The sequence below is a fragment of the Lactuca sativa genome, chromosome 1, assembly GCF_002870075.4.
Source record: "Lactuca sativa cultivar Salinas chromosome 1, Lsat_Salinas_v11, whole genome shotgun sequence".
Taxonomy (NCBI): Eukaryota; Viridiplantae; Streptophyta; class Magnoliopsida; order Asterales; family Asteraceae; genus Lactuca; species Lactuca sativa.
The window spans coordinates 41,254,848-41,280,685 of NC_056623.2; the positions used below are offsets into that span (position 1 = coordinate 41,254,848).

Genomic DNA, 25,838 nt, shown 5'->3' on the forward strand with positions numbered 1-25,838 from the left:
TTTCTTAAACATAAACATTATTAGGCATATAATATCACTTTATTCACATATATAGTTAGAGTAAGAAAAAAAAAACGTACTGAAGATACGCATGCAAAAGAATATTTAACTTTTTTATTAATTGCGAGAAAAGATGAGACATGAGGAGGCTAATCGTTAAAAAATAAAAATGATTTAAGAGGGCACGTAACCATGACACGCGTCGAATGCTAAATACACGTGTCACGCACTCAACTCACATGCATCTCTATATAAACCGACTGTTCTCCTGCTTACTAAATCATCTTTGAATTACACAAATTCTCACAATCTCACAGAAAAAAAAAACACACACACTCAAAAGTTTTCCGATCAACCGAAAACTCACTTCAAGAATGGCGTCTCACGATCAGCAGTACAGAGCCGGCGAAGTCAAAGGCCGAACCGAGGAGAAGACCGGTCAGATGATGGGGACAATGAGGGACAAGGCGCAGCAAGGGAAAGACAAGACGTCCGACACGGCGGGAGCCGCCTGGAACCGGACCAAAGAGTCCACAGACCAGACCGGAAGCTACGTGTCAGATAAGGCCGGAGCTGCGAGGGACAAAGCGTCGGAAATGGGTCAAGCCACCAAGGACAAGGCGTCGCAGATTGGTCAAGCCACCAAGGACAAAGCCTCGGATACAGCACAGTGGACTAAAGAAACTGCTGAGAGTGGAAAAGAGAAGACCGGAGGGGTGATGCAGAGGACTGGAGAGCAGGTGAAGAATATGGCTCAAGGTGCTGCGGATGCTGTGAAGAGTACTCTTGGATTCGGGGAGAATGAAGGTGGTGATAAGCACACCACTGGCACTACCGGTGGCCTTGATACTACCACCACCACCACCCGGAGGACCAACTACTAGACGTTGAATGGTGGTGGTGTGATATTATATTGCGTTTTTAGTTGTTTCGAGGGATGGTTTTTATTGTTCCCTTTCGTTTGTTTGTTTTTTTTTTTTTTAATGTTAGGTTGGTGGGTGTATGTATAGAGAATACTGGTGTGATCATATACGTATGTCTTACCACCTTGGTGTCCTCATAGTTCTCGATACTTCACATCGCAAATAAAGTGGGGATTTTCTATAAATGGCTTTTGATTTTCTATAAAATTTTCCTCTTTTTATCTTGGCATTGCACCCAAAAAACTGTAGAGTATTTCAGAACATGTGTTCAAAGTAATTTTGCGTCTCTTATGATATGGTCATACAAAAATTAATAGGGCTAAAATGGTCTTGCTAAATGGTGAGGGAGGTTGAAGGCGGATGGCAATGTTCTTCACTTCTTCGGTTCAAATGCGAGGGCCATTCATGTGGATGGGAAGCCTATTGCCAAAAACGATTATGAAGGTTTGGCTTAAGATCTTGAATATTAATTTCGATTTTGAAAAAGCTTGGGATCCCTCTTGATGCGGTTGGCTTGGTTGGGGGACAATTTTATTTTGGCTATACTAAAAAGTTTCTTTTTTACTATTTAGTCCTTGCATTTTCTTTTCTGTCACTTTTTTCCTTTAGTTTGCAAAAGGATATTTTATACTCTCTATTTTTCAAAATTACACTTTTACCCCCTTCAACCTTGAAAAACGTCCTAAGTTATCATTTCCACCCCTTTCATTTATTAATTTTCATTTTTATAAACTCCCGTCTTGTTTTTTTTATAGTTACTACCCCTCAACTTTAAAAAATATAGTTTTCATCCCCTGGCCTATACGTAATCTAATTTTCCTATCCACGTGTTACGTCTCAGACTTCTGTGTTTTGGCAATTTAAGTCCTCCTGTCTCTATACATGGCTGTGGTACCTGACTTTTGTTGTTTAACGACTAACTTCTTCTGAACTTTTTGCTATTGAAATGGTTATTATACTTAATCTATTATTGTCGCCGCATCGCTACTAAAATCCTAATTAATGTTTTAAAAGCCACTTGTTTAGTCTAACAGTCATCCCAATTTACCCAATTTAACTGGACCCAATTTAATTGGCAGGCCGGTCCAGACGGTGGGCAACTCAGGCGACTGTCCAGGGCCCACGATTCTTGGGGGCCCAAAATTTATGGGCTATATAGTGTATATATATATAAAAAAATTATTACCAAAATGATTTTTAGGGTCTGAAGTTGGTTCAAACTCAAACTAGCTCAAAAGATAAACAATTTGGCTTGCTTCTTATTGTTAATTGAATGTGTTTATAGTCAATAATAAATAGTTTTTTTTTGAATCTTTATTATATTTATCTTTTAGGGATCCTTTTTTCTTTTTTCCCGGGCCCCATATACATTTGGCCCGGCCCTGTTAATTGGATGTGACTTTTGTTGTTTAACGACTTAAGTTCTTCTTAACTTATTGCTACTGAAATGGTTATTATACTTAAATCCATTATTGGCCGCAACGCGCAAGGAGTAAAATCTTAGTTAATGTTTTTAAAAAACCACTTGTTTAGTTTAACAGACGATATGGTTTTTGGTTTTTAGAATTTATAAGTTCTTTATATATATATATATATATATATATATATATATATATATATATATATATATATATATATATATATATATATATATATATATATATATATATATATATATATATATATATATATATATATATATATATATATATATATATATATATATATAGAGAGAGAGAGAGAGAGAGAGAGAGAGAGAGTTAGGTTCATATAAAAATGATAACTATTGTGTGAACGTGTGGCTCAATCTAGACCAATCATTTGATAAAGGGTATAATAGTAACTCTGGTTTTATTTAATTATGGTAAACTAATTGATTACGTAACAATCCAGCTATTATCTTCATATCTTGTACCACTCGTTCCTCACCCCCAATTAACTTTCACCAAGCGTCAACAACCCTTTTTCCATAAAGACATAAAACAGAAACGATGTCTGATCTACTTTTCCATTACCGGTGACTTCATAATCGGGCGTCCGTTCGTCATGGTCGGTTGCCGGCTCAATTTTTGGCCGCTCCGCCATTGTCCATCGACGACAATCTCCGACCGCTCTATTATGATCAAAGATCGACACACTCTGATCTCTGCACCATTCTTATGGCAGCAGACACAAACATATGTACTAATCAGTTCAATTGGTTGTGTTATTATTGATTTATTGGTATGATAATTTTGATTTATGATTTCTTGGTATCTTATTTTATGATTTTTTTTTGCTGGTGTTTCTACGTGTTTATGTGACGATCACCTCATTTTTCAGTGTTTCTTCATCCCTTGATAGTAGGGGTGAGCATTTGGATCGGCCCGGACCGAACCGGACCGGACCGGTTATGGAGAATTTTGTGGACCATGGACCGGACCGGATGAGTCGTGTCCGTGTCCGTGTCCGTGTCCGGGTCCAAGTTTTCCGGTTTTTGGACCCGTTTGGACCGGTACAACTTTAATTGCATAGAGTATAATAAGTAATCTACATTGATGTATAATATTATAACTTGCAAAATTAATATGTTTCCGTTTCATGCCTAACTAATCTATACATTGATGTATAATATTATAACTTGCAATTTGCAAAAATTAATTTTACAAATAAAAGCAACTAACATATAAATCAAGTTCACCAACAAAAGTTAAATAATTTTAAGACAAACATACAAAAGTATTACCGTAACAACAAAAATCATAGTTTAAACTTTAAAATCAATCAAACTAACAAATTTCATAAACTCATAATCTAATCTTTCATTGGCCTCTTCCCCATATCATTGTCATCCATATGTAACATATTTAAAGCTTGTGCAATCTCTACATAAACACAAATGAAAATGTTGTTAGTATTTAATAAAAAGTAATAATTGTATAAAAAAAGAATAAAGATTGTAATTTTTTTACCCAAAGTTATATCATCATCGTTCAAGATGTCACCAACGTTGTCAACTATCGGATTTGTAAACTTTATCACCCAATCTTGGGTGCATAAAAAAGCTTCAACTATCAATGTCGATAAACTAGTTTGATACTCACTTACAACTGTACCACAAGTGCTAAACGCGGACTCGGAATTATAGTATAAAATAATACTAAAAAGCTGAAATATTTCAGCTTTGATAGTTCTACTTTGAAGGATTGTAACTCAATGAATATAATACCAAAATAAACAAAATTATAGTCTAAATTCATCTACAAATTGTAAACTAAATGTTGGAAAAAACCGTAGGTCAATCCGACTTAAAACGAATGAGTTATGGGTGTTTAAAAAACGTCACAGATTATAAAATCTTGCTAAAAAGCTGAATTTTTTCAACTTTGATAGCTCTACTTTAAAGGATTGTAGCTCAGTGAATATAATACCAAAATAAACAAAATTATAGTCTAAACTCATCTACAAACTGTAAACTAAATGTTGGAAAAAATCGGAGGTCAATCCGACTTAAAACGAATGAGTCATGGGTGTTTAAAAAACGTCACAGCTTACAAAATGTTGCTGAAAAGCTGAATTTTTTCAGCTTTGATAGCTCTACTTTGAAGGATTGTAACACGGTGAATATAATACCAACATAAACAAAATTATAGTCTAAATTCATGTACAAACTGTAAACTAAATGTTGGAAAAAACCGCAGGTCAATCCGACTTAAAACGAATGAGTTATCTGCGTTTAAAAAACGTCACAAAAATCTTAATCATGTCCAACCGGTTCTAAACCCGGTAAAAACCGGACCGTACCGGGAAAAAAACCGGACCGGACCGACGAGAAATCTTAGAACCGAGAACCGGCCCGGGGGTCCAAAAAAACGGTCTGATCCGGTCCGGTTCACCGGTCCGGTCCGGTCCACCGGTCCAAATGCTCACCCCTACGTGATAGTGTTCTTTCTTTTCTCAAGGTCACAATATTCCCATTCTGCACCTTTTTTTTTTGCATAAATGATATTTAACAAGCATTTGTATATAAACAAACCCACGTTAGTAATTTCATATTTGTATGTTTTCAATACGTATTGGAATTGTTAATTTGCAAAAGAAAATATTGGTTTTGGAGTCGAATAGAATATATGAAAAGTGAATAAGAAATTGGGCATTATTTCGAGAAGTGCAATATCATATTAATATTTTTAATAACCAGCGTATTCTTAAATAATTATCTTTTGATTCTTAAAGAATGAGTTCTAATTCTTAAAGAATTAAGAATGGCTGAAAATGATGGTTTGGGATGATGAAATCTTGATGGTAGACAATTTTTTGCAGGTAGATAGATAACATGCAAGGATGACTAATCATTCTCAATCGGAGAAACAACCATCAACACCCATACACAACCGATCATCAGCCATCACCACTGTCAAAACACAACTCATGTTCATTAATATTTTGTGTATATTTTTTTAGAATGATTGTTTTTGTTTTATAGTTTGTATTCTTTCAGATGCACTTTATTCCTAAAAAATATCTCATATTTCTTTTCAAGAATGTATTTTATTTCAACAATATTACTAGCATTAATTAAGTTTTTAATTCTTATTGAATATACTTGTATCAAAATTTGAGAAGATATTAACATTAGTTTTATTCTTTAATAATATATGTGCTTTGTGAAATTATATATCACTATCAATTTTAACTCACTCATTCTTCTCATTCTTTCGCATTCATTTTTTAAAGAATGGTTGGAATTAAAGACACGGTTCATATTTATTCTTTAAGAATACATATTTTTGCATTTATATTTTGTAATAATAGTTTTATTTTTTTGATGCAAATTATTATTCTTGAAAATAAGCATTAGTATTCTTTAAGAATGTTGATTCTAAAATTATCTCCTCAATGAAATAAAAATCTAAGAGAATGAACTAGAAACCAAATTTGAACCTGTTGAATAAAAATCGTATTCCCAAAAAATTTAATTTAATTTGAATATTTTGAATAAAATCCTAGACTTCTTTCATTTTTATTAATTATATTTGAATTAGTTGCCTAGAATATAAATAATATTAAATTTCCTCTCTCTTAATAAAATGTCAAATTTGTCCTTATCATTAATTAAGTCAAATTATATTGTAAATGCTATACCATGATAATAATATGTTGCCTAAGATCATAATCATTAATTCTTTTTAATCTAATGATCACAATTTTGTCATACATTCACACAATATTTGTGATTTATATTTAATCCTAACTCATATATATATATATATATATATATATATATATATATATATATATATATATATATATATATATATATATATATATTTCCCTCTAATAAGTTATTCTCCCAATAACCCAACTTTAGCCCATGTCTTGAACTCAAAAGTACAATAATTACCCCATTGGGAATTTATTAAATATAAAGGACAAATAATAATGATAATGTGCTGTAACTTCACTTGAAAAAGAATTTGATGTTGGTATGCGGATTTATTTTAGTTGTTTACATGAATGGGTAACACCAATGTAACTAGAATAGTTACAATACTAGTTTGTTTTGTTCAGATATTAGGGCTATAAACGAATCAGACTTACAGCAAACTGTTCGTGAATTGTTCGACGTGAAGTTCAATTATTTAATAAATGAGCAAACATGAAAGCAAGTTCAGAAGAACAAGTTTGTTACCTAGATGTGTACAAAAAAAGATAGTTACCCAAATGTGAACATACCGAAAAGTTAATTACCTTAATAAGTCATATTCCCATATAATATTTAACGGAACGTATCTTCATCTTTCCAAAATAAAATTGTCCCCCAAGCCAACCGCATCAAGAGGGATACCAAGCTTTTTCAAAATCGAAATTAATATTCAATATATATATATATATATATATATATATATATATATATATATATATATATATATAGGGTTGGGTTATTTTGTTCTAACTATCTATTGTGTGCATGTAAGATTGATTCTGGACCAATCATTTTAGTTATTTTAAGAAAGTAATTAATGCATATAAATGTTGAAGATATAATGAGTATTAATTAAATCTTCAGCATTTAATATTCATTAATTACTTTCTTAAAATAAATAAAATGATTGGTCCAGAATCAATCCTACATGCACACAATAGATAGTAAAAACATTTGAACCTAACTCTCTCTCTCTCTCTCTCTCTCTCTCTATATATATATATATATATATATATATATATATATATATATATATATATATATATCCTATCTTAATAAAAGAATCCTCTACTTGCTAGGTGTCTTCTTCTTATACCCCTTATTTGCCACGTGTCGATTTCTTATACACCTGGATCTTCTTTTCCCGCTCAAACTTCACCCATTTTCTTCATCTCAGTAAAATGTTTACAATCAAAATCAAAATTCAAACCCATCCCGAAATTATGGTCGTAAGTTGCGCACTATATCCCTCTATATCTGCAAATTGATGAGATAAACGGATTGATTTATATTTTTGATTGAAACCTATTTTCAAATCACTTCTTTTTCTATTAATCGCTTAAAGATGTGAATTCGATCAAATCTGAATTTTTACTCCACCACCGCCAGCCACCTTCACACCTCCATCTCTTTTTTCCCTATAACCGAGTTTACTTCATGATACGAACAAGAATAACACACCCTTGCCCCCCTCCCCCCACGCTTCTCTTCACCCGCTTCTAACTTTTAGTGTCCTGGATGGTGAGTTTTTCTTCAATCGAAAATGTATACCCAGACTCCTCAAAACTGGATGAACGGTGGGTTTTTCTTTGTTGGTTTTTGTGAGTTAAAATTACCTATTTGTCTATTAAATGGAATATTGGTATTACTGGAAGGTTGATAAAGAACAATGTTCATTTGAAATGTTACAGGCATTATCATTCTAATTTGTATATTGTTGCAACTATACAAGAAACTTCATGATGTCACTGATCCTTAAAATCTTCATCGTCTCACTGGAAACATCCTCGCTTATTAAGTTTCTGGTATGCATTGGCTTATTTCTTCATATTTATTGGTCTTTTGAATATATTGGACCTTTCACGTACACAAGAAGTGTTTGATGAAATGCACGAACGAAATCTTATCTGCATATTCTTCTAATAAGTTCAAAACAATTGCTATGTTATTGATGCTTTTTTTGTTTATGTGGATTTGTTGTCATTTATCTATCTACCTGATGGTTTATGGCTTAAGTGGACTGTAAATCAGTATCTGCAGCTTGAAATAAAAACTAAAACTATGTGTTGTTGTGTATGTGAACCATTTTTGTACGCGATCTTATGTACATTTTCCATCTTCCTGTTTCTGTGTATGTGTTTCATTTTCTCCATTCTCGCCCATGTTTCTAGCCTACAGATACAAACCCACCGCCACCATCTCTCAAACTGAATGTGTGTGTTTAACGATGTGTGTGTGTGTGTGTTTAACTATATATGTGTGTTGATTTCATAGATCTGGGTATAGATCTAACCTATGCTGAGTCCTTTCATTTCAAAGAGACTGTGAAGCTAGGGTAAATACTTCAATTTGTAAGAAAATACACTCTCTTCTTTCTTTATCATGAAGGAGAATAGTTTTAGGTAACATACCCTTTTATCTTCACCATTTACTAAAGTTATTAGAGATTGATGCGATCATATTTATATATTCTGCTAAAAATTTGGTAATTCTCAAATATGGTTATTTCCACATTAATATTTTTGGAAGAGAGATTCTCTTAAAAAGAATACTTATACATGATTACATAAGTAAAATGACATTGCAATTTGGTTAACTTCCGTTCGTAAAAGGTGAGAATATGTTCTTCTTTTATGTCTTTCATCTTTTCAGAACCTGGTTATCAAAACAATGTTTCTTTAATGGTTAAAATTTAAAAGAGTACAATGGTTTAACCACTAAAGAGAATAGGTAAGCCGGAAAATTTGTGAAGAGTATGCATGTTTTCTTTATATATTATTCCCATTAAACTATGTTCTAATTATTTTTGAACAACAGGTGTGCATCTATATATGTAATGACTGTATCCATGAAAAAAGAGAAATGTACAAAGGAATTCATGATGCTGGTAGATTTAGTAAGGATTAGGTATAGTTTCTCATAGTTTCTAGATTTCAACTATGATTGTTCTTTTAGTGATTTAGTATAAGATTGAGATTTCCAAGCTGTTTGTTCATTAGTAAATTATTATTGGCATTTATTTATTAAACCTGAGAAATGAAATGTTGTGTACAAACAAATCTTTGTAGAGTTATGAATTTGAAAATTTTAATTTCAATCTTATCTTATCTGAAAATATCATTTTGTATTTCGTTAATATTCATCGCTAACTTATCTTTAGCCTGATTCAATGGGTTACTTGAAATTAAATGCCAGCGCAAAATAAATAGCATAAAAATTATTTGTGTTTGTGTGTGTAAGTATGTTGGTATTTTAAGTACTCTATAAATTTAAATTAACAAGTATACAGTTACAGACAAAAACCCAAGTTTCTAAAAAACTAACTCTTTCCGAATCTATTATTAATTATTATTACGTCTATTAATTTTTAAAGTTGTTTTATTATGTAGACCCCGTGTAGTACACGGGTTATAACCTAGTGTGTGTGTGTGTGTGTATATATATATATATATATATATATATAGGCTTAGGTTATTTTGTTTTTACTAAGTATTGTGTGCCATAATGCACAGATCTGGACCAACGGATGAAATTAATCAATGGACATAATTTGAGAGTGTATGATATTACAATGGGGTAACATGTACCATATAATCACACAATTTTTAGCAAAAGGGTATTTTGGACAATTAACTACATTTATAAAAGGAAATTTTCAGATTATTAGGGATGATTAGTTCTCCTAATTTAAAAAAATCTGAATTTTTTAATTAATTCAATTTTAATTTTTACCGATTTTATTCTATCAGAATATTTTTTGTTAGAATGATACTCTTTCAGAATTTTATTCTAATAGAATATTATTGAAGAAAAACAAGATTCTTTAATAAGATGTTGAAAAATAACAAACATTCTAATATATTCTTATACATCCGAACTTAAATACAAATTCATACATATTCTTACAGACTAAAAGTCTTATACATTTTAATATAGTTATAAATATTCTAAAAGAATATCAACAAAAAATGAATAACATTCTTAAAAAATAACAACATTCTGCTAGAATACTCTCGTTTTCCATGTTTTCTTCTTGAATTCTTGAATACTGAAAGAATATTGTTGTTTTTGTATGTTGAATCCCGAAATTCTGAAAGAATATTGTTGTTTTTCTTCATTCTCTCACATATCTTTTTTTCATAAGTTACCTCATCATTTCTGCATCATCCTAACATACATTAAATTCCAACAGAATATTTAAATCATGAATATTTGAAAGAAACACATGTTCCTGCTTACATAACCACAAAAAATACACACCAACTTTTAGTTTTTGTTTTCTTCTTATTATCTACAAAACTCAGAAGTTTTTAGTTTTTTTTTATATAATTTTACTCAATTCAAATGGTTTAGAAAAACAAAACAGCTAAAGCCATTATATGCATAACAAGATTCTAACATAAATTGACTTTTATATTCAAAATCACTACAATAAAACATAGCAGAACAAGTATAAAAACAATTCCAAACCAATTACTGAAATAGACTTTTATAATCAAAGTATCTATTCAAAAGTCAAAGAGAAGAATTGATATTTCTCACTATCTGATTCTTTAAGAATGGGATAAACAATTAATGTATAAAAATTCCACTGATTTAAAAAATGATCGTGTGTCTCCACGGATTTAGATTAGGGAATAATTTCTTGGATAGGAGGTTGATTATCAATAAGAGAAATCAAGATCAAGCTGCAGATAAAAAGAAAAACAAACCTAATGAACGACTCCCCCTCGAGGATCGTCCAACTTCTTAACCACATTGCTTCACTCTTCCTGCATTTGTAATTCATACAATTATCAATCATTAGTCTTAGTTGTCATTCTGTCTTCTCTTAGGCATAAACACAAACACATAGAGTGCACTTCAGTATGTGTTATTTATATCCATTATTTTAATAAAACCAAAACACAAATACAAATTAGAGTAGTATATGTCATTGTATATGCATTAACTAAGAACCAAAGACATAAAATATAGATTAAAAAGAATCACATAAACATTAAATCAAACCTGTGGTCTTGTTGTTCAATAGTTGTCTTATGGTTCTGTATTGTCGGCTAAGTTATGCTCTGGTGATGGCCCAAACTTAAACCAATTTAGGGCTTTTATGTCCTGTTTGTCATTTGGTTGATTGAGTAAGGGATACGAATCATTCACAAAGGAGGTCATGAAGGAACGGAACAGATGAACGAAGAGGGGGAAAAGGAAGGCTTACAGGCGGCACCATTTTCGTCAATTGATTGCGAGATGGAGGTCGTCTCCCGGGGTCGACAGGGCCGAAAGGGAGAAGAAGCAAAGTTTTGCTCGTCTCTTCCGGCTACAAGGTGTGAGGTATGGGCTTTGCAAGCAGCATTAGTAGCGAAGACGAGCCTTTTGACCTCTGTGGTTGATGGGAACCTCAGAGGAAGAAAACGAGGGGAAAGCGGGTCCGATGGGAGTCCGGTCGGCAGCCATTCGTCGCAGGTGAGGACCTCGGTGGTGTTTGCTCGAAAATCACTCAATAGAAAAAATGCCGTTCACCTGATGATTGATAGTGGAGATGATGGCCGCCATGGCGGGTTTCTTCTCCTGGTATAATGAATGAGTCGATGGTGAAGATTGAAGAAGCAATTTAAGGACGAATGGTGAGTGTTTTTCTAGGGTTAACAAACTAGTTTCCCTGGACATTAAACATTTTAAATATTTACCAAAATTAAATGTAGCCAAGATTACTATTATACCCTTTTCTGATTTATTATTGAATTTATTTTTGCTTAGTTCTGATTTGGTTGTTAGAGGCACACAATACTTGTTGAAAACATTTGAACCTAGCTTTCTCTCTCTCTCTCTCTCTCTCTCTCTCTCTATATATATATATATATATATATATATATATATATATATAATTACATACATATTACATCAATTCAAATACATAAAGAAAAATATAATATATAATATAAATAATATAACTTAAATGAATACAAATGCATTAAAAAGTTTCATAACTTTTATCATTTTTGTAACAAAATCACGTCATTTAATCATTTAAGCTATCGATAAAAACTTATCAAAGATTCAATACAAATAAGTTATTGCCATTTTGAGGCCATATAAATTAAAAATCAGAGTTAAATATTACCAGATTGTCGCATATTCAACAGTTCACTCTCTGAAATAACAAAAAAAATTGTAAATGATAATCAAACAAAAGATATACACAACGATATTTAAATTTATATGAAAAAGACAATCATCATAGTTTATCAAAGTTTGTTTTTATTTTATTCAATTTAACCGGTTGAATCTAGTTTTAACGGTTTATTGTTAACTGTTTCTTTTTCTTTCTTTTTTTGTAAAAACGGTCTTGGATCCATAAATATAACATAAAAGTGCTAGTTAAACTTAAACCGTTTTCTTTCCCGATTTGCAGTCCAAACAGTTCAACCAGGCGGTTCGAAGCGGTTGTTAATTAAACATTGGTTAATATTTATGTGGAGGATTCCAATAAAAATGGTTTTGTCTCAAACAGGATTAGGTTAATGGTTGAAGCAGATTTTCAACTTATGTGGGAATGGTGCAGAAACTCAAGGAGGAGCATAGAAACCAGCCAGTTGGAGGAGTTACATGTTTTGCTGGTTAGTTTTCGTTTTATAGGGATTGTTGATCTGCTAGAGGTGGCTGGGAGATAGTTCTGAAGTGTGCAAAGTCAAGTCCCTTAGGACAATCATTTCGGATTTGGATTGGTAGGCAGGTGACACGAGCTTCAAGTAGGTTAAATCAAATTTAATTGTTTCGTGTGGATCGAATTCTGACTACTGTCAATCTTATTAATAGAGGGGTTTCGAGCAGTCCGTCATTTTGTAGCTTCTGTAACAAGATTGAGGATTATGTGGAGGACCTTTTCTTTGGTTGTGAGTACACGAAGGTGATTTGGAGCTGGATTTTATTGTGGTTCGGCCTATTTTCATTGTTTCAAGAACTATAGAGTGGCTCCTTTGAAAATGATGGATGATATTTAATATACATGTTTCAATTGGATTAAGCATAGATCAAACTTGGCTTTGTTAGATTGGTCGTGTTGGATTTGTTCTCCTTTATTAAACAACCTTTGTAATTCCCTCTAGCATTTTGTTAGAGTTTTGTTCGTTTTATATATTTTGCCGTTCGAAACATTAATGGTGATTCAAAATTGTAACTTTTTATGGTTCGTTGTGAAATAATAAAAAGGTGTCCGTATCATAGGCTTAAATGCCAAACACAATTGTCGGATTATCAATACAAAGCTCATTACATAAAAACTAGTTCAGATTAAGCATTAATTTTTTCTATTAAAGTCATCTTTTTTTTCAAACAAACAATGTTTTTATTTGCTGAATAACAAACAAGAGCACCTACAAGACAAGGCAATATTTTTCTTCAAAAATTAATAATAATAAAAAATTATAAATATTCTAAATATGACTTTATAAAAAAATCAAGCTTTTTCAGGATTATGTCCATATAAGTTATTTTTGGGCTGATCTTTGAAATGTTCATGTCTTCTAGTTCGTTGTTGCTTAATTACCCTTTAACTATAAAATATTGTTTAATCCTTAATAAGTAACAAGCAAGAATTCGAAGGGCCATACTGTAAATATCATACAAGTACCTAAAAGGTAGAATTTTCAAACCTTTTACTCGAATCAAAATCATTATGTGATCCTACAAAATTGATTATACAAATTCAAGCCGCAAAACAAAAAAATTAAAAAAGTCTTTTCTCGAAAAATACAATCTTCGTATGATGAGCTTCACTCTATGACCAATTTTTTTAAAGATGACTTCAGCTCGTAAATCATAAAGGAATAGTTCAATTCTGACTCTGTTTGTGTATTTATGGGAGGAACCATTAAACTGATCTGAATTTCTATAACTTAGTAGTCAAGCATGCCATCATCACTCCCTTCAAGATCACTAACATTACTCACTGTTTCAAGTTCTTCATGGTCGTCTTCTTCTTCATCATCAGTTTCCATGGCTTCTTCACCATTTTCTTCTTCTTCATCACTCGTGTCTTCAAATATAATAGGTTCCATTGGTCGTTCTTCTTCATCCACTCCATCAACCGTCTGTATAAAAACAACATAAAAATTCAACAAAATGCATGACACTCATCATTCATCCAAAAAAATAAAAAAAATTACAACTTACCTTTGTGTAAAGCAAGTCTAGGGAACTTGAGAGTTGGACCACAGGATCGAAAGTTGAAATTCGAGATTCTATAAGCTATAAATAACAACCAACTTCAAATCAGGTTATTATCATTTCAAAAAGGGCTAATAAATAAATGTCAAAATTACTAAATTGAGATAAAATAGGCAGGAAAATAAGTGAAGTTGTTAATACCTGATATAATGAGTTGAGGGCAATGAGAGATGATTCTTGAGACATGATGCTGCTTGCATGTTGAAGAAGTAGGCTTTTAAGCCATGGCAGGGCACAAGCTACTACTGTACCCCTGTTGTTCTCACACAATCAATTATTTGTTAAATTCAGACCCATTTAATAAAATTGCTTATTTCAAAAAAAAATGACCAACATATATATGACTTGACATTTAGCAAATAACTTATTGCAAAATGATGATGTAATTTCGTAATTTATTTGCAGCTTTTAAATCAATAAAAAGTAAATTTGCAATTGACCCATTGCAAAATAGTTTGTGCTATGGGTCGGAAAAGGTAGTATCATATGGTGATCATTTTTGTGATTATCCAATATTTTATCTCCAAGGGGTAAAATGGGTAAAAGAATTAGTTTTAAAAAAAAAAAAAAAAAAGCCAAACAAGTCAAAAGTTGTCAAAGTGTATTCAAATGCATACAGCTTCCTACATGGTTTTTATTGATAAAATTAGATATAGCTATGTTGATCATATCTAATAAATTTTAATTTAATAAGTATTAACAATTTCAAAAAGGAAATGAACAGAATAGTGTAATCATGTCTAATTTTCAACATTCTTAAAAGGGAACAGTGGATTGCACCTGGATTGGATCATAGATATGAGAGATTCTAGAAGCTTGAAAACATCTGAAGGATTCAAGAAAGCAACCGAGTTTGAAATAATCTGAAAACATAAACAAAAACAATCATGTAAAAAAAATCTTGTAAAATTCAACTAACATCTGAAAATTTTCCTATCAAATATTAAAATATTAACCTTTTCATCTTGTCTAAATAAGCAGTCAAGAAGAAGGGACCGATCATCTGCATGAAGTGCTTGTTTAAGAAGCACATGGACAGAATCTGCACTAGGAAGCTTTGTTTCTTGTTTCTCTTTGGGTGCCACGTCATCATTCTTTATATTCAAGCTAGCCAATTTCTCTCCCATGGTTGGTTCATTAATGTCATTATCAATTTGAACCCCATCCATAGGATCACCATGACCTATATCATCAACATTCAAACAAAATTTCATCTTTCCATAAACCCAAAAAAACACAATAAAAATAATACAAAACAAAATCAGAGAATCTATCTTTTTGCTTACATTTATCCGGTTTTACAGAGCCTTCTACATCAGATGCAGCCCGTTTCTTTCCCCTTACATCTTTTTGGTCTGTGAAGAAGTAAGATTGTTTTAGCCATTTTTGGTTATTTGTGTAATTAACCCATAAAAAAGGGTCTAGAGAATATCAGAATAGTATTTTATGTACCTTTTCCATCAATCAAACCATTTTCTTGAATATCATCTATGACAATATCCTCCCCTGGACTAGTAACATCAAGTAAAGTGAACCGAGGAGAGTTTATTGAGCCATAAACAACAAGAACTGTAACTCGATCATCACCATTAATGGAATTCAACCTTGCAGCCAATATGGAAGCCTTGTTTTTCTTCTTTTTTCCACTAGCATTTGGGTCAGTTTCAGATTTGCTACCTTCAACTTTGATTTTGGTTGGAACTACATCTTCTGTAGATGAAATCTTCAAGTTCCAGATATAAGCAATACCCGACTCTGAAACAGAAAGTACCAATAAATCATCTTCATTGCAGCCATTCTTGCATTCGATAGCTAAAGGAGGATGTCTCATTGATAGAACAGGTCCACTTGATCCATTTTTCCACACATGCAGATTCTTGTCACCAAATACAGATGTAATTATGGTGTTTGTATCATCCAACATAAACATATGATTCACGGGACCCTAAAGAAAAGTCAAAAAAAAAAAATATATTCATCAGAACTGCAGTAATCACTTTAAAAATGTACATACAAAAGGTGGTAACATACGGCATCGGTGGAAAATTTAACTAGTTCTTCTCCATCTTCTAAGTTGAGAACTTTGATCTTGGTATTTGATGCAGCTAATATTTTATCATCTATCATTACAGGAAAACATATGTTAGAATAAAAAGGTTAAGATAATTTAAGGACCATGTGTTGGGAAGACTCACCAGAAAAATATACAGATGAAGAGATAAGTTTCTTTGAGATTTTCATTTCTTTTAACAGTTCACCAGTTTCAGAGTTCATTTCGCATGTTGTGCCATCTGTACTTATAGCACAAAGTTTACGCCCTTTGTTTGCAAAAGAAAGAGCAGCAATTCTACTGCACATGGAAAAGTTCTGAACTTCAGGTATTACTCCAAATTTGGTTATTTTAACCATCAATAATCAGAAAATTTATGATCATGATCATCTTATTATTTTTCCTAGCATACCTATGATGATGTCCAGAAGATTTCCATTTTAACTCTGCAGAAGTGGCATTAATGGTGAAGACTTCACCATCATCTGTTCCCAGTGCCACCAAACAAGTACTGTTTTCTTTTCTGCGCTGAGAATTAAGAGGGGGAAGAAGAAATAAGGGATTATGGAGCCGGATATGAAACTATTAAGGCAAAAAAGGAGTGTGAGAATTGAGATTTCCAATGCACTGTGTTACCTTCTTTCCCACAAAGCTACATGCAATACAAGAAAACTGAGCAACAGAATCTCCATCTGACTGCTTCCATTCTGCTAATTGACTCCCATCACTCGTGTTCCAAACCTTCAAGCATGAAATGGTGTTTATTAGCTTGGTACAAAGCTTTGTAACAAATCTAGCTTTTGGGGATAGGTTAACAGCAAATTTAGAACAATGAAGCAAGCACCAATGGTTTTGTCATTTGATAATAATCTTATACATAAATAGAACATCCTGTTGTTCAAGTACAAGCAAATTTCCTTCAAAAAACATAACCATATCCCGAATTGGATATCAAGCAAGTTTAGTTCAGCTCCAATAGGTTTATGCATATATAGCATACAAAAATGTTTAAGACCTGCACATAGAGAGAGAAAAACAGAGAGGGAACTTACTTTAACGAGTCCATCCGGGAGTATAGCAGCGAAAACTTCACCTTTAGAAGTGAAAGAAGACATCGAAACTTCTACTCTCTCTTTCGCCATTACCAGTAACAGAGAAGAACCCTAGAACTCCTGTTGCAAGAAAAGAGAAGGAAGGGTTTTGGCTTAGGGGTTTAATTAATGGGCCGGAGTCGGAATACACATTTCCACATTCCCACAATATGAACTTATGAACCTTATTTGGGCCGAACACGAAAGTCTCTAACCGTGGGACGATTAATAAACGAACCAATTAGAAAAAAAAAAAAAAAAAAAAAAAAAAAAAAAAAAAAAACAAACGATTCACACCTGTTGGCGAGTTGCACGCAGAAAAAATGAGACAAAAGGGAGTGAAAGACGTCGCAGCTCGAATTGTGTTCTCTAAGTTTAAAATATTATATTTACATATCTAATAATAACTAGTAGGTGTGTCCAGGGTGAACCCGATACGGTCTTTTTCTTATTAGGCAATTTTGGTCATTCTCGTCATAATTAAAAGTCTCTCATCTTGAAGATGAAGTAATTTTCTGATGGAATATCATCTGTAAAAAAAACAAACAAATTTAGATTTTTATCTAGTAGCATCAAAATTAGTTAAATAGTAGTTGGTGAAAACTAAAAAACATATCTTCAAATTAACATTTGTTAATATAAATAGAAGGTGATCCATGCTTCGCGATGGTCCAATTCTTTTTTTTCATGTTTATATATTTCGGTGTTTTTTTGGTTCTTTGTTTGTTGTTTATATTTTGTGTGTGTATATTTTTTTGAGGAAATTAGGGTCTTATAGTAGAATATCGAAAGTGGAGGATCAAAAGTCAACTCCATAAACAAATGTTGCAAAAACTTGAGGTGTTACATTTAGTAAATGTCAGGAACCAAAAGTGGCAAGCGGTTGAAACATTTGTGGCTAGCAGTAGAGATTATCAAGGTGGGGGACCAAAAGAACCCACTCCACAAACTAATATGGTAAAAAAAAAATTAAGAAGGCACGAAAAATGGTAAAATATTGAAAATTGTGTCTCAAAACTTTGAAAAAATCAAGAGACCAAAAGTGGCAGATTATTCAAAATTTTGTGACAAAAGTTTGAAGAATAGAAAACTATATTATTCATAAATGTGTTATGCATTAATATAATATATTAATTTAGAAAAATAAAATATTTTAATCAGATATAATAAGTTACACACTACCAAAAAAATAAATAAATAAATAAATAAATAAACTATAAAAATAAAAAAAAAACTAAAAATAAAATAATAATTTAAAAACCAAAATTAATTAAAATAATAATTTAGTAAATACAATGAAAGTGTATAAGGATAAAAATAATATTTTAAACTTATATTTATAATAAAGTTAAAATAGTTAATTAATAAAAGTAAATATTTTAAATTAATATAAAAGGTTAAAAAGTAAGGATTTAGACAAATCTAATATTTTAAAAGTTTATAAAAAACAAATATGATATTTAAAAATAATCTATAAAAAATAAAAGTTATTTTTGATACTTGTCACACTTTCAATTTAGACAAATATAATATTTCAATTTACTAAATGTCATTTTATGGTTATTTTGAATTAATTTTTTTTTCACATGTCACTTTATTAGTTTTTCTATTTTATTAAATTTCACATAATATTTTAATATAATAATTGAAATAAATATAGTAATAAATAGATATTAATTTCATTAATAAACTTATTTTTTAATTTGAAAATTCTCAAAATTAAAACTCATGAGTTTTTTTTATTTAAATTATTTGTTTAAATTTAAATGATAAAAAACATTTTCATTATAATAAATCATTATTTTTTTATTTTCTTATAAATTAAAATTTCTCAAATATTTTGACTTTTATATTTAACTTTTTTTTTTTTTAAATTATGTCATGTAATACATGAGTCTCACAACTAGATAAACTAAATAAACTGAATAAATATAAATTTTGATGTTTAAAACAAACACCAAATACATGCAAATACTTCGGCTTTGTAATTGAGTAACCGACTCTTCTTGCAGTGATATTTCTCAATTAAGGTGGTCAAATTGTAGAGTTTGACCGTAATAAAACAATCTTTCTCAGAATGCAAAATTTTAACATTGAGCTTTTTCATTTGACATCCATTAGCTTTTGAGATTGTCATTCCTTGTATATCAAAATCAACACTAATAGCAAACAATATTTTATAAGTGTCTATAAAACAGAACCAAAAAAAAAAAAAAAGCAAAATTCCACCTTAATAAAATTACAACAGCATCCGTACCCAAAGGCTTTTATAACAAAATCGCCATTTTAGCAACCCTTAATAAGCTCATGGCTTAGAGCTTGTAGAACATAAATATCGAAGCAAATACTCATTAGAGGCACACGTGTCTCCTAAATCTTGATGTAACCTCGTAATCGCCTTCTGCAACGACTTTAGAGCAGGCAGCAAATTCCTCGAGTTTTGCTGAATCGAGTGTCCGTGACATTTAGAAAGCTCCTACAAAAAAACAAACAACAAAAATCACATCACACAGGACAATACATATAACAGGTTGTACTGCATTTGACAAGTATCGAACTAAAACTGATGTCAACAGGACATTATACCTGACACCATCGAAGAATAAACTCCAGATGAGGGCAATTTTCTAGAAGCTCCGCAAAAGCCATGATTAATCTATTTAAATATTTAAACGGCACCGATGCAACCACCACTCTTATATCCGCAGGAGCAATACTAATAATACACTTTTTAATCAATTCATCTTCATTTAATCTTAAACTCAGAATCAAAGCTCTACTCGGTTGATCTTCATTAAGTGCCGCTTCAACTGCCTGTCAAATAAGGAATAAAGTGTACTGAATGGATAATGATATCTGTTTGGATAAAATATTGCTTCTTTTTCGTTCTGAATGCACTGTCTGAATCTGAACAAAAGACTGTTTTTGTTACCTCTGGTGTGACGTCTATGTCAAGATCTGTGGGGTCAAATATGAAATTATCATCCATGGAGTAAACTAAAACCCCTTCGGTTGTTGCAGCTGCCCAACTACGACCCGTGGGCGCGATCCGTAGGCATTTTGTTCGGACAATAGGCCGCCCGCGATTAGGCATAGATCCGGGCAGGTCATAACCCGACTTGACCCGTGTTTGTTTCTCAACACCATCATCAACATCGCTATTATCATCATCGATTAAATTCAAAGGACCAGCATCCGTCATGTTCTTTGAATTCAAAACATCAAGAACTCCATCCAAAGACAGATTTAGAGTTATTTGGAATCTCCGCAGCAATACCTGTAAACAATTATAACATTTTGCACTTTTACTACTAATAATAAAAATTTGACTATTGTAATTTTTTCAAAAAGAGAAACTAACCTGGTCAGCGACATCATACATACAGATGTATTTGCTGCTTCCACCAGCTAAAATGTAATTTCCATCAGCCGAATAAGATAAAGTTGTGAAGCATTTTCCTGAAGTGGAATTGGCTGCTGACCTACGATCAGACATTAGGCGTCCTCCAGCAATGTCTTTACGCCCCTCAATGGTGTACATTAACAATCCATCAATGGGATCCCAGAAATGAATTTGTCCATCTAATGTGCTGCAAGCTAATTGCTTGCCATCTGGACGATAAACAACTGTAAGAACATCGTGAGTGTGAGTGAATGTTTCTACTGAACCTTTTCCATCAAAAACATCCCATAAACGCACAGATCTGTCCCATGATGATGATGCAAGAATCGCCTGTAGGATATGAAAAAGATAAATAATAAAGTCTATAGAGTAAACCATAGATATATGAGATATAAATACTTACACTTGTTGGAGAAAACATTAATCCATGAACTGGACCTTCATGTCCACTTAGAACATCCAACAGTCGCCCGGTTTTCATTGACCAAACAAAGATCTAAGAGGAACAGAATAATGTTGTGTCAGATTTTCTCAAATACTTTTTAAACATCAATTTTAATTTTATTACCTCAAATGAATCGAGGGTTCCTGCACAGATCACTTCACCACTTTGGTCTGATGCTAAAGAAACAAACTGTCTAGAAGAAGGGGTAGTGAATGTCCTAAAATTACGATAACGGAACAGATCCCAAGCGCGAACAGTTCCATCAAGGGATGCACTCAGTAAACAATGGTTGCTAGCCATGAAATGAAGTGCAGTAACTGCATTTGTATGCTCAGAAAAAGTCACAAAACAGAAGCCTGATGACACAGTCCAGACCTGTAACAAGCAAACAAAGATCTGTAAACATACATGTTGTTGTAATGTAGAAGAGATTGTATCGTGAAAGTAACTTACCTTGATTTTATTATCATCTGCACCAGTAGCTAAGAGCTGTGAATCGGGGGAATATGCAAGAGTGTTGACATCAAAGTAATGTCCTTGTTGCTTCAATATATAGCTTTCAGACTTCCATTCCCAAACAAGTAATTGTCCAAGTCTTGCACAGCCAAATGTTAGCCAGTTTCCAAGATCATTAAAAGTAGCAGTTGTGATCTTCTCTCTGGATATAGATAACAAGTGTATACAAACAAAATCAGGCATCTGATATAGGCCAAAAACACCATTTGAGAATCCAACCACCACGATCTCCAAACCTCTGTGATAATCGCAGGATGTTAGCTTTGCTGGGGTTTGCATAAAGAAATTCTTCTTTGACAATTCCCACTTGGCTGTATGCAACAAAGTGGAAGTTTCTTCATCAATAATGGCGTCGGAATTCTTTCTTTTCTTCACGTTACTAGTTTGCTCCACTTCCATGGTTTGTTCAGGAGTGCCAGGTGAAGGTATTTCATCTTTCTCCGTATAACTCCAGCTAAAAATTGCGCCATCGCGTGATACAGTGTAAACCCTAGAAACTTGTTTCGTTTTTTTCTCAATACCAAAAAATGCACCTACGATAATATCTCTATGACCTAAAAACAGAAAAGGTTTGTTTGAACCACTTAATTTCTTCAGACAAAAAAGCCTAACCGTCAAATCCTTCGAACCAGCCAACACATAGTCTGAATCAGGACTCCAATCAAGTGCAGTAACTTTATCATTACAATTAGCGAAAGTTTTTACCAACTCGAACGGGAAAAACTCCTTCTTGAACCCTGGGGACCTCCATATTTGAACTAACTTCCCGGAGGCGACAGCGATGAACGAGCCATCCGGGCTAAACTTCGCGGATGCCACGGGATTCTTAAAGGCGATGCGATGAAGTACAGCACGGCGACGTAGGTTGATGAAGAGGCAGCGGGAGTTGTCATCAACGGCGAGAAGGAATACGCCGTCAGGAGAGGCGGCAATTCTGGATATGTTTGAGGAGGCTTGACAAGGAAGAGTTATAGTTTCTGATTTCACGAGGTCTGTTACAGAGATACGATTGCCAACTGGTGATATAAGAAGTGTGTTGTTGACGACAATGGCATTCCCGCCCCTGTATGGAGCTCCGAGGAGGTTCTGAAACCTGTAGTTCATAGTAAAGCTTCGGGAGCTTGAAGACTACGAAATGTTTCCCGGCGCTTCACCAAAGTAATGGTGCTCTGTTCTTAAACCCTAGTCGTCAAATATTGGTGACGTCAACAAACTAAATAACGAATTATGCATGTAATCCCTAAACTAAACCCTAACTTGCACGATATGCCCCTTAAAATATTTTCACATTTTTTTATCCCAGCCGTAATGACAATCATTTTCATAAATGTGTAAGAAAAAAAGAGTTGGTTTGTTTTGTAGTTGTCTAAGTTGGTATTGACCGTGTGTAGATGTTTTTGTTTGACTCGGTCCGATCGGGGGTGTTTGATATGCATATAACATATCCCACACTTCTGATTCGGTCTAAAAAAATAATTAACTCGCTCCACCAAAATAACATATCTAACTGTCTAAACGAGAAAAAAGATACGTTTTACCCCATATTACTCGTAACATCTAAGGCTCAAATATGGCTTAATTTTTCAAATTGGGCTCAATTCCTTTCATACGCCTTTACCTAAGAAGGCCCAACAAGTCACAACAGCCCAACTATAAAAATTCAGATGGCCCAACACAACCAAGCCCAAAACACAAAAAGGCCCAAGTCTGTCGAGCATGCAGGGTGTACTCAGCATGTACGCTCCGCGTATAACATGGGAGGCTTGTACGCCCAGCGTACTCACCGACCATGACCTTCTTTCCAAATTTATCACTTAGTCCATTAAGACTTGGATCCAAGCTCAGATCTAACTTCTCCAAGGTGGTTAATCACATAAAGTTGTCAACTTTATGTGCATGCATGGCTAAATGGGACTTTAGGGCTCAAAAGAGCTTAATAGTCTATTTAATACATGCATGGAACCAAAACCACCATAAAGTTTGCACATTTATGCCCAAGAAACTCATGATATATTTAGATCTACAATTTCAAGCTTCAAAAACGACTTTAACTCCCACTCCTCAACCAAAAGGGGTCAAAATGACCAAAAATGCACCAAGAAGAAGATCCATGAAATGAAAAGGCAATGTTTGAACTTTATACCTCCCAAGCTACCAAAAAGGATATGCAAATGTTGGATCTCAAAGCTTTCCTTCAAAGAACAAGTCTTCAAGTTTCTCCTTCTTCTTCTAGATCCACAAAAACCCTCCACAAATCTCACAAGAGCTTCAAGATCACCAAACGTGGGTTGGGGGTCGAATTAGGGTTTTTAGAGCATGGAGGATGTCTTAAAAATGATCAAAAGGGACTATCATAAAGCTTATATAGGGCACAACACAAAATTTAGGGTTTTCTATCTAACCCTCGTACACCCAGCGTACAAGGCCTCGCACCCCGCACCATCCTTTGTAGTACGCCCTGCGTACATCACTTTACGCCAAGTGTACTGACCTCCGTAGTAGTACACCCCACGTACTCCCTTGGTACGCCCTGCATACTAGGGTTCCCTCTAAAACCCTAAATACTCTGAAGGCCATAACTTCCACTATCTAAGTCCGTTTCCAACGAACTTTATATCCATGGAAAGGTGACGAGAAGCCTTACGCTTCTAACAACTCACCATTGCCTTAAAACTTACTGAACAAGAACCCAAAATTTATAAAGGCCCAAACTAACAAATTACGATTATACCATTGGGCTCTGAAACACCTTCGAACACTCGGGTCACTTAAACTATAGCGCCCACACCAAAAAAGGGCCAAATCCTTTCTTCCCCAAGGCCCTAAGCCTTATGATAATTGATGATCGGGCCACAACCCCAAATAAAGAAGCGATTCGAAACTGGATGTTATAGTTGATTTGGTAGATAAGAGTATGGGTTAGATTATTCAAAACCATGCGGGTTACGGAGCAAGTTTGGATCGGATTTGAAATTTGTTAAAAGGGTTTGGATCAAGGTCGATTCACTCCAAACCTGCCTCATTGTCAAGTCTACCGTTTATTTTAAAGACAACGTATATCCATGTAACGAGTTTCAACAGATTTTGTAGGGACTAACAAGGGTAAGGATAAGATGCACTAGGCCACACTTAGGGGCCGTTTGTTATCATCTTACTGGGACCGAGTCAGCGATTTGGGCTGACTCGGTCAGACGAAATACGTTTGGGGAAATAGCTTTCTCAATCAGACATATCTGACTCATAAGGATCTCGCTCAGACCATAAGACATAGCTGACTCGAAAAATTACCTCCATGCCCTCTCGTTTCTTTCTCCTTATCGTGACCTAATACAGAGACAGCAAGGAATTGGGCCGCCATCGAGTCTCTCCGATCGAGCTTCGACGGGATCGAGTCTCTCCGATCGAGCTCCGAAGGGATCGAGTCTCTCCATCGTCGTTGTCCCTCCCCAGTCCGACTACCGGCCGGCCAACGACCTTCCCTCCGATCGAGCTCCGACAGGATCGACGTCAAAACAGGTTCTATGTTTTCCTGTGAAAATTATTTTTCCTTCTCCTTTGTATATGATTTGTGAAATAAGAAATCACAAATTGGTTTTCAAATCAAAATTTATTCTTGGTCTAATGTTATGAAATCAGAAATTCATCTTGTAATGTTATGAAATTTGAAATTATGTGTTTAAATGCTATGAAATTAGAATCATTCTTTGCTCTAATTTATGAAATCTGAAAATTGGTTATGTAAGCTGTGAAATCATGCATGTATTGGCAATATTGTGATTGCTTTTTTTGTTATTAGGCTGTGAAATCTTAAAGATATGATGACAATGTTGGTTTGGAACAAAATCTAAATTTTTTTCTTGTGTATAGGCTGTGAAATCATGTGTCTATTGGCAATGCTGTGATTTTTTTTTGTTTATAAGCTATGAAGTCTTGTAAACATGCTGTGATTTTTTTTTTTGTGTGTATAGGCTGTGAAATCTTTTAAACATCATGTGTATA

At 33.3% G+C, this 25,838-nt stretch overlaps 3 protein-coding genes and 1 long non-coding RNA gene across 5 annotated transcripts; 2 read left to right on the forward strand and 2 right to left on the reverse strand.

The window, feature by feature from the left end:
* The first annotated feature begins 283 nt into the window (after positions 1-283).
* Positions 284-1,144, forward strand: LOC111909577 (late embryogenesis abundant protein Dc3). The gene has a single exon (XM_023905366.3). The coding sequence runs from the start codon at positions 375-377 to the stop codon at positions 882-884; it is 510 nt and encodes a 169-aa protein (XP_023761134.1). The 5' UTR covers positions 284-374; the 3' UTR covers positions 885-1,144.
* A 1,686-nt stretch (positions 1,145-2,830) lies between these two features.
* On the forward strand, positions 2,831-5,585 carry LOC128133162 (uncharacterized). The gene is made up of 2 exons (XR_008231340.1): positions 2,831-3,146; positions 5,226-5,585. It is a non-coding gene; the product is annotated as an uncharacterized LOC128133162 (long non-coding RNA).
* An 8,141-nt stretch (positions 5,586-13,726) lies between these two features.
* Positions 13,727-17,709, reverse strand: LOC111909561 (uncharacterized). 2 transcript variants are annotated; one of them, XM_023905360.3, is made up of 12 exons: positions 17,437-17,709; positions 17,021-17,125; positions 16,797-16,912; positions 16,530-16,681; positions 16,366-16,454; positions 15,787-16,279; positions 15,621-15,689; positions 15,291-15,517; positions 15,115-15,197; positions 14,476-14,587; positions 14,281-14,355; positions 13,727-14,198 (listed from the first exon to the last, which is right to left on the reverse strand). In XM_023905360.3, the coding sequence occupies exons 1-12, from the start codon at positions 17,524-17,526 to the stop codon at positions 14,004-14,006; spliced, it is 1,806 nt and encodes a 601-aa protein (XP_023761128.1). In that variant the 5' UTR covers positions 17,527-17,709; the 3' UTR covers positions 13,727-14,003. The 2 variants fall into 2 exon arrangements, with proteins under 2 accessions (XP_023761128.1, XP_023761125.1); XM_023905357.3 differs by having other exon boundaries at positions 16,530-16,684; positions 17,437-17,708.
* Positions 17,710-19,592: 1,883 nt separating this feature from the next.
* On the reverse strand, positions 19,593-23,004 carry LOC111909550 (periodic tryptophan protein 2). The gene is made up of 7 exons (XM_023905350.3): positions 21,777-23,004; positions 21,447-21,698; positions 21,282-21,374; positions 20,837-21,208; positions 20,408-20,752; positions 20,062-20,289; positions 19,593-19,951 (listed from the first exon to the last, which is right to left on the reverse strand). Exons 1-7 carry the CDS (start codon positions 22,941-22,943, stop codon positions 19,781-19,783), a joined length of 2,628 nt encoding a protein of 875 aa, XP_023761118.1. The 5' UTR covers positions 22,944-23,004; the 3' UTR covers positions 19,593-19,780.
* Between the last annotated feature and the right edge of the window lie 2,834 nt (positions 23,005-25,838).

Excerpts from the sequence above, each read along its gene's own strand:
- LOC111909577 (XM_023905366.3), top strand. The coding sequence starts at position 375 with ATGGCGTCTCACGATCAGCAGTACAGAGCCGGCGAAGTCAAAGGCCGA.
- LOC111909561 (XM_023905357.3), bottom strand. The coding sequence starts at position 17,526 with ATGGCGAAAGAGAGAGTAGAAGTTTCGATGTCTTCTTTCACTTCTAAA. Across the intron at positions 16,280-16,365 it reads TTAAATTTTCCACCGATGCC|GGTCCCGTGAATCATATGTT; the intron begins GTATGTTACCAC and ends ACTTTTCTTTAG. Across the intron at positions 15,198-15,290 it reads TATTTAGACAAGATGAAAAG|ATTATTTCAAACTCGGTTGC; the intron begins GTTAATATTTTA and ends TTATGTTTTCAG.
- LOC111909550 (XM_023905350.3), bottom strand. The coding sequence starts at position 22,943 with ATGAACTACAGGTTTCAGAACCTCCTCGGAGCTCCATACAGGGGCGGG. Across the intron at positions 20,753-20,836 it reads TGTATGATGTCGCTGACCAG|GTATTGCTGCGGAGATTCCA; the intron begins GTTAGTTTCTCT and ends AATTGTTTACAG. Across the intron at positions 20,290-20,407 it reads ACATAGACGTCACACCAGAG|GCAGTTGAAGCGGCACTTAA; the intron begins GTAACAAAAACA and ends CTTATTTGACAG.